Source organism: Gavialis gangeticus, unplaced genomic scaffold, assembly GCF_001723915.1.
Source record: "Gavialis gangeticus isolate Ggan-Ray unplaced genomic scaffold, GavGan_comp1, whole genome shotgun sequence".
Lineage (NCBI taxonomy): Eukaryota > Metazoa > Chordata > Crocodylia > Gavialidae > Gavialis > Gavialis gangeticus.
The window spans coordinates 33,129,435-33,138,186 of NW_017729031.1; the positions used below are offsets into that span (position 1 = coordinate 33,129,435).

An 8,752-nucleotide genomic window follows, 5' to 3' on the forward strand; every position below is an offset into this window, starting at 1 on the left:
GGCTTCCAAATAGAAATTCTTCCCTGGCTTTCTGTTCTGTGAAAACCATCCTGATTTGGAAGCAAAATGAATGTCAAACCACTGGACTTTCCCCCGGGGCAAAATTCCTGTCCCCAGTTCTCCTTAATAAACAGGGCAGCAACCATCGCTGTTTGGTTGAGAACATCTAAGGAACCCTTAGGAGCAGAAGATAGGATTTGCTCTTTCACTTGGTGCCCCAAACCCTTGTATTAGGCTTCTGTGTATTCTGCAGTTTGCTGCTGTATCAGTATAAATGGAGTGGTTTTGGGGCATGACTTTTTTACCTGGTGTGTTGGAATTTCAGGTGCAATTGTGATTTAGCATCTTTGTCCTAATATCATCTCTCTCTCCTGAGTTATCGGCACTGTCCCCAATCTTTGCCCGTGTCATCTTCCTTGATCATAGTCTAAATAACCATCCAAGGTGGCCTTTTTTTCCTAGCATATGCTACCACCTTGGCTTTGGGTTATAAAGTTCACTTAACATCTTGTGTAAAGCCCAAATGTTTTGATTGCTTTTGGGTCACCCCCGCCCCCTCTTAAAGCACCATAGCAGCAAACAGCATAGTTTAGAAAATAAATGGAAACGTACATGTTCTTCTTCAAACTGGTCCCCGCCCAATGCCGATACACAGGGCTTGATACCTCCTGTTCCAAGAGCAATCAAAGACAGGCCAACCATGGACAGGACCCTGCAAACAGGGAAGAACATTTCAGCATCCTTTGTAGAGTAAGATTCTGGTTACAACTCACAGTAGATTGCTTTGGGGTCACTTTCCAGCTTGCCCAAGGGTTGAGAACAAAGAGCAAGTTGAAGTGCTCTGGAAGTAGGAACAAGAACAAGCAGGAGTAGTTCCCCAGAAACGCCAGGCCAGTTGCAACCCCAGTGAAAGGCAGGTAGGGGCACCTTATAACCCCAGCCCCCACAACTTAGTGGGAAGTAGAGCAGGCAATGGAGCCAGGCTTGCCTAGTGAGAGGCACCTGAGTCTGTGGGGTGTAAGACCCTGAGGCCCCAGTGTAGGGGGCAAAGTGTTGACCTCAGGGAGGGGGCCATGGGTGCAAAGTAAGGTTGCAAGGGGCCACCTGAAGGGCTGCACAAGAGTTGTTTAGTGAGAGAGCCCCAGTGGTCGTAGTAAATCGTTGCCCCAGTGAGAAGGTGGAGGAGTAGCCCCAGCAAGAGGGCAAGGAGAGTTGGGCCAAAGACAGAGCTGAGTTTCAGTGAAAGTGTGTGCAGTGCACAGCTGAGGATACCTGGCCAAGACCGGCGACCAATAGGAGCCTGGGAAGTCATAGTGGGTAGTTCGGAGCATAGCATGGTGGCACAGTGTGACGATGAGCTCTGGGGGGGAATGATTTTCCTGAGTGAGACCCTGGACCACAGGTCACAGTGTGAAGCACTGTGCAATATGGATGCCATCTGAGAGGCATGGGACACAGTACAGGGAAGGTTGGAGCCATGTGTAAACCCCTTAGCCTCGGGGCATCAAATGGGCAGCCTCCTGCTTATTACATCAGGTTTATCCCAACAAGTCATGGCAGGAAAGATAGGGCAGGTTGCCCTAGACAGAGGGATGTGCAGTATGGTGACCCGTCATGAGTAGGCTCCTTTTGTCACACTTGCCATTAATCAAATCGTTAACCAAACCAGGTTTTGCAATTCTGGATACGTTCCACTATCTTTGCCATTTTCCTGCATGTCTGCGCACCAACCAGGCATGAAGACAGAAGGTTAGGGGCTCATGGGACAGCCTATTTCTGGCACAGACGGAAGCAGAATGTTCCAAGTAGCATGCAAAGAGAGAATCGTTTCCTACACATTTTTCCAGCTCAGGTTTGCAGACATAGAAGGTTTGAAAAGGTTTTGGATCAGCATCACTTTAGGACCCACCTTGCTCCCTGACTCCTAACCTCACAAGATCTACTCATTACTGACTAGAACCATGCTGGTGCCGGTGCACAAGCTCTTTCCAAATGGCACCAGAACACGTGGGGTTGAAAGCACCCAGAGAACCTGGGAAATTGTCTGGCAAGTCTGTTTGACATGTTTCTCCGCGTGGTGCCCATCCAGGAAAAAATACCAGTAGGCTACAGATGTTCAGTGAAACCAGTCATGGAACTGCCATGGGAAAGATGAAGGGGATCTGGAGGTAAAGAGCAGAGATGTCCTAGAGAAGAAGCAAATCTATTCTGGTCCTCCTGGGTCTCTTTGGAGAATGTGCTCCAAGCTGGTGATTTCCTGGCTTCCTGACAGATGCACGCAGTTCTCTGTCCTCTCCCCACACTTCACCCAAGGTAACCTGCCTACATTTTTCCTAGCAGGTCTCCAGACTGGCTCTGATCTCCAGCAAATGGCTCCATATTCATTTAATAATGCTACATGAATTCCCAATGCATGGGAAGCAAACAAAAACCTTGTACGCAGCCAATGCTGATGGTCTGACAGACAAGATGCCATAACCAGGTATCATGACAACACGGGCTCAGTGTTTACTTACACATGAAGAACCTGGTCCCCCACAACTGGTATTGCACCGACTGACTTGATCACATGGCCAGTCACATAAACAATGGACAGGCAGATGATTGTCCTGTGAAGAGAGAAAATGGTAGCAGATGAATACTCTCGGGTGATGTCTGATCTAAAAACTGAAGAGGACCCTGCATTTCCTATCATGGTTTGCCTGGCATGTGCACTTGAAACTGGATTGTCCCTGCCTCTGGCATCTGAAGACGTATCTCCACTGGGTCCACTCCACAAATGTTGTAGGGAGGAGACAGGCAAACTGGTTCAGGTGGAGGAATAAAGGGTCAAAGGCTGCTTTGCAAAAGCAGTTATTACTAGGAAGGATTAGCTAACTGCCTGCCAGGTTAATATGCAATTTAAGGTAAGTATAAACCAGATCATATTTAATTTCAAAATCACCTCCTTTTTCTACTGGCATTCCAACCTGCCAGCCAAATCAATGCTCACTTAGGAGGGTGTATGTGTATAGCCTCTATGAGTACATCGTCCCAAGGGGGAAAAAATCTCTAAAATAAGCAGCTGTAGGACAGCCTGCCCCAGGAACCATTCCCTCTTAAATCCTAATATGCAGAGGTCATTTGTGGATTCATAGCCTTTGGGGCACCATGGCCAAGTCCAGGACACCTTTGTACAACAGAACTCAGCTGTGAGCAACTGATTTACCAACCAAAATCCCCATTATCATTTCATTTGTTAAAAGGGACAAGTTAGAAGGGAAGAATGTGCTGGTGGTCTACTGGGACATGCTAGCAAGAAACTGGACCAAATGGGTTGTGACCATTGCTCAGGGCATCATGAAACTGGAAAGGCATTTTCAACCCTGGAGAGGAATGTGATATTCCTGTTATTTTTGTGGAAGAAGCTAGCCTAGTAGACAGCATAAAAACTGGAAAGTAGGACTACTGAGTTTTTATCTCCATCCACCACTCCCCCGACCACTGACTGTGGACCAGCCTTGTTAATCTCCGGGTACCAGATACCTCCGAGGGATGTGGGGAGACTTAATTTATTGATATTGATATATCACTTGCTGGTCTCCAAATGGAAAAGAAGCACAGATTATATTACACACCACCCTTCACCCACTCCTCTCACTCAGATTTATCCCAGGCCTTTCCCCATGGTCTCCACACAGTTTGAGGCTCAAGGAATATATTTGTATGCTGGGTCACATCACTGAGAAATAAACTGCTGCAACATGGTGTCATCACAGCACACAAATCATGGGCTCCATTTGTCTGCATCTTGATATGTCCCTTTTACGGCGGTTCTGGAAATTATGAGCCTCGGCAAACCTGCCAACTGTTTGCTCATTAATGGAAATCAAAGCACATGGTTTTTAGTACTGCAACTTCCAGGGACACATCTTTCAGCCCCACAGCTACAGGTTCGACAAGGAGTAATAGCCTTTACACTCAGTCCATTGGCTTGTCAAGTCAACTGACAGACAAATACAGTTTCCCTGAGAACATATATCTTTATACATGAATTACTCCTTGAATCATACAATCACAGGATGGTAGCGTTGGAGTGATCTTGTAGCCATGATGGTCCAGGAGTTGTATGACAGGCAAGGAATTTTTGGGGTGATATCTTTTACCGGACCGACTGCACAATTGGGATAAAGTTAGACGTGCTTTAAAATGCAAGACATTCTTCATTGGGTACACAGTAACATGCTAACGCGTGTACAGCCAAAGAGGCAGTTTCCCATATCAGTCTGAAGCCAGGTAGGAGGCAGGCCAGAGTGGCACCTTGTCGACTAAGTCAAAGAGGCGTAAGCTATCTGACATCAGTTCCAGAAGCGCACAAAACCCGGTGGCAGAGCACTAACACATGCCGCTGTTGACCTCAAAGTAGCTGTTCTTAAACAACAACACTTTAAGAACCGGCCTGAATGCAAAATTGAGAAGCAAGAGATCATCCATAGACTGGACTGCGTTAAGGATGGTCTAAGAAGAGATTGCAGGGTTGTATCCCATTGCCTGGCTTTACTTTTACAACCCCTATGTCCCTATGGTTTTACCGCTTTGTTTACCACCTTCGCCTCTCTCAGCAGGGCCCTCTCTCTGCCACTCCTTCCCTATTCTTTGAATTTAAATTACTGCTTTTTCTGTAGACTCCCTGCTCGCTACAGGTCCATTCGTAACATCTCACAAAGCAAGCCTGGCCTTCTACATGTAACACAGCTAGCTTTTATTTTTGCATTCCTTGACTTTTTGGTCAACTTCCAAGTCACCCAGGAAGATACACCCTGACCCAAAAAGGTACTTACATTAATCTCAGCCATTTAAGTCTTTCAGGCTACTCCTACTCTTTCTAATCTGTTTGCTACATTCCTTTTATGTTCCAGGGTGGGTCAGACCATCAAGCAAGGCTCAGATTTGAGGACCTTAAGGAATTAACTCTGAACCTCCAGATGAGACATTTATGTTCAGAAATGTTCTTCCTTACTTGAATTTTCCCAGCCAGGAGTCAGCTATGATTGCTCCAATGACGGGGGTGAAGTAACACAGCCCTGAGAAGGCATGGTACAGAGAGGTGGACAGGTTCTCGTCCCAGTGCAGGAAATTGAGAAAATACAATGTCAGGACAGCTAGAAAAAAAAGAAAAGAAATGATGTGGCTTGTTTAACATGATGCCAGGGAGGTAAACCAGTATTGAAATCCAAGTGCCTAGAAGGATGAACCAAATTATGTGTGTAATAAATGCTGATTAATTTGCTACTGCAAAGGGCAGGCAAATAATGACAAATTATCCAGTAATGACCAGTTATCAAAGAGGGGAGGGCAGCTATCAGGGCAATGGCAAATTAAGCCGTAGCAGTGATGTGTCACATAAATGAATTAACCAGAGTTTACTGTATTATCAGGGGCTGATCAGGGGAAGTGGGGGGGGGGGTCTCCTGGTGCAGTTGTACCCCGCTTTGATTCCTGCTTCACCCAAACATTAAAACTAATTGCCCGGGAAGGGCAGTGGCATTTCTATTCAGACAGCGCTGAGGGGTTCAATTGACTTCAGGGCTCATAGTCATCTCCGTGATTCCTGCTAATCTCTTTCCACTCCACAGGTGTTACGAACCCACAATCCTTTTTAATAGTCTTGATGTCCCACTATTTAAACTACCCTTTCTTCTGCAAGTTTGCGGTTGGTTAGTCATTCTTGGTAATGTCTTCCTTATTTCACAGCCCTGCAGACTGTGTTTAGCTCTAGCTAAAAACTTTAACTTGGATGTGGTAATAACAACTCAGGTGTAGACGTGCTTGACAGTGAACCACTGGAGGCATTGTCAAGACACTTAGGGTGGTAATATTTTGTTTCATGAAGCTAAATAAGAGAAGTACATTTAACTATAATGACTACAGGACTAATGACACAAGATATTTTGACAGTATTTTGCCTAGTGGCATTTTAAAAATCTTTTTATAAAATCTAGCACATCAATGCACTTTCTAACAGTTATAGTTGTGTTTTGCTTTGATCTTACACTGAATGATATAGTCCTAGCCCCCTAGCACTAAAGCATTTAGTTTTGCTTTAACTGGAGAAAAATTTGTGTTATGTTATAGGTGATGATGGGCCACCGCATCTGCACCCCCCTTTTCAAAATCCACCTGTGTGTACTACGATGCACTGGGCCTCACAGAAAGCATAAGAAATCTGGAGTTTATCAACTGGGCCTTTCCTTCCCCCTTCTGTCTTGATAACAAGTGTCACTGTACTGCTAACGAGACCCATCTCATAGTGTTGCCATTGTCTCTACCCTAAAGCACTGTCCTGTATTGCATGAGCTGGGGGATCAAGTCCATTCACCCAGATGCAGCCTTAGCCTTAGCTACTCCTTTACTTGGTCCTGCCAAATGGAGGGGAACAAAGACCTTGACTCTGGCAGCACGTACTAGAGCAGGGGTCAGCCACCTATAGCTTGTGGGCCAGATCTGGCCTGAGGATGCGAGGCTTCAGCAGCATTTGGCGGCTGGGGGCTTTGGCTGTAGGTGCTCTTCCTATGCCACCATTAGAGCAAGCAGCAGCGGTGGCCAGGTCCTATTGCCCATCCATCCTGCCGCCTGCCTCTGACTTGGGGTGGGTCATTGCAGCCCACAGCTGGAAAAGGTTGCCTCACCCAGTCTTGGAAGGGTGACGATGAAATGCAACCCTAGCCGGTGCACAGCAGTTCAGCATCCAGTGAAGAGATTTATCACAAGCCCATTTTCTTCTTTTGATCTATGGGGCCAATCCTGCAGGGTTCACACAAAGAGGAGCCTGCCCCGGATTCTGCTGAGGTTTGTCTTGTGCAAACACTGTCAGGTGTGGACACTTGTCACCCCAAAGCGGTCAGGAAGGGTGTTTTTCCCCCTTGGGAGAATGGCAGGGCAGGCTGTGCAGCTGGGGTGGAACAGCCATGTAGGTGGGTCTCCAACCCCCCCACCCTCCAAGGCAGCAAATAAGCCAAAGTGCATGGTGAGGCTCAAGGTATACCAGGAAAACCCAGGGCTGTAGGGTCTGTGTTCAGAGGGATCCAGCTGCTCTTGGAAATGCAAGATAAGGGCATGGAGCAAAAGCTGGAATAGGGACTGCCAAAGTGTGCAGCAGTGGTAGCAGAGAGAAGCCGAGGAGGCAGACTCTGCCCTCCCTTGAGGCTGACTGAGGTGAGGGCCACTTGTGCCATGGGATAACTACGTGCATGAGGAAGTGTCTGTGCGTGAAACCAGACAAAGTCACCTGGGGCCTAAATTCCTTCAGCCCGTATTTTGAAAGGACGTCCATGGAAACAGCATGAGAACCAGTGTCTGGAGACAACAGACCAGGGTGAACGGGGACGTGTCAAGGGGAAGGCAGCAGGATCTTCAGAGACGTGCCACATACCTTTCATGCCATAGTAGGAGAAGCGCTCGCAGAACTCGGTCACCACGATGAAGGCGATGCTTAGCGGGTAGTTGGTGCCGCAGAGTTTCTGCAGAAAACACACCAGGACACATTGTTTTTGTGGAAGTACTGGTCCCAGCAACATCTTCCCACCCTACACGTGCAGCGTCGGCAGAGGAGGTCTAGTCTGAAAGCCCAGAGCCCAACACAGCAGGTGCTGCAGAGATCAGTCTCCAATCTCCAGAGCAGCCTCCTCACCCCGGGGGCCCTGAGCTGTGCCCCCGGGTACATCAAGAGGGAGAAAACCCGCATCCCTTCACCTGTGTCCTCTGCTCAGGTCATATATTCTGACCTCCCTTCCATGGTCAATTCATTTCTTGCTGCTAAATACTCACTGCAATCTCCCTCTCTTTCCCCAAATGTGACTCGACTGCCAGTCTATTCCTAGAGCAGTTGAAGTCAAGGCTTAAGTTGCATTTATGAGAAGGGGGGGATCCGGGACACTGTTTCCTGTCTCCAGAATAAGGCAGCACTGCAGTACCTGTAGCAAATGTGATTTTCTTTTTCCTTAAACAGTGACTGGTGTATCCTGAACTCCTCAGAGCCTGAGGGCTATCAGCGATTTGCACTTAACTGAGGCTGAGCTTGCAGTCTCATAAGAGTAAAACAGCACCAAGCATTTCATTTTAGCACAAACGAGGCTTTTTGTGACCCTAAAGTGGACTTACAGCCTGCCTCTACCCCTTAGCATGACTCCTCAGCTTTGCATCCTCTCAACCAGGGAAGTGGCTTTGCAGAATATCCCCTGCCCTGTGGCAGGCAGGTACAACAGGAAAAAACACAATGGAGGGAGGTGGGCGAGTCTGATGCTTTATGCTTGTGTCTTTCTAATGATTTATGCTTGTGTTTTTCGTTTCTGAAAGGACCCTCTTTTCAGGCCAAGATGGCATGAGACTCGCTCCTCCTAATGTTTTTCAGCTTCTGAATGCTGGAAATACTGACCTGGATTGTGCAACCCCAAATGCAAATACAGATCCCAAAATAACCGTGCTGCTCCTAGTGTATCTGACCACTTCAGCATTTGAGTATATTTGTGAATTCCCAAAATGACAGACTCTTTTAATCTTGATGCCAGCCTAATTTTATATCTATATCTATATCTATATCTATCTATCTATCTATCTATCTATATATATGTATAGATATATGCATATGTGTGTGTGTGTGTGTGTGTGTGTGTGTGTGTGTGTGTATTTATATATATATCTTTGGTTGGTCTGGAATGATGCAAGAATAATAAGAGACAAGGAAGCAAGTGTCCTCAGAAACGGTAGCCGACAA

At 46.9% G+C, this 8,752-nt stretch overlaps 1 protein-coding gene across 1 annotated transcript in view; it reads right to left on the reverse strand.

Annotated features, from left to right (window-relative positions):
• SLC15A2 (solute carrier family 15 member 2) overlaps positions 1-8,752 on the reverse strand; it is a 101,198-nt gene that overhangs the window by 63,383 nt on the left and 29,063 nt on the right. The window contains exons 3-6 of the mRNA XM_019522808.1: positions 7,412-7,499; positions 5,000-5,141; positions 2,517-2,609; positions 613-712 (exon numbers count right to left, since the gene is read on the reverse strand). Of these exons, the coding sequence (XP_019378353.1) occupies positions 613-712; positions 2,517-2,609; positions 5,000-5,141; positions 7,412-7,499 (423 nt within the window). The remainder of the gene's footprint in view (positions 1-612; positions 713-2,516; positions 2,610-4,999; positions 5,142-7,411; positions 7,500-8,752) is intronic.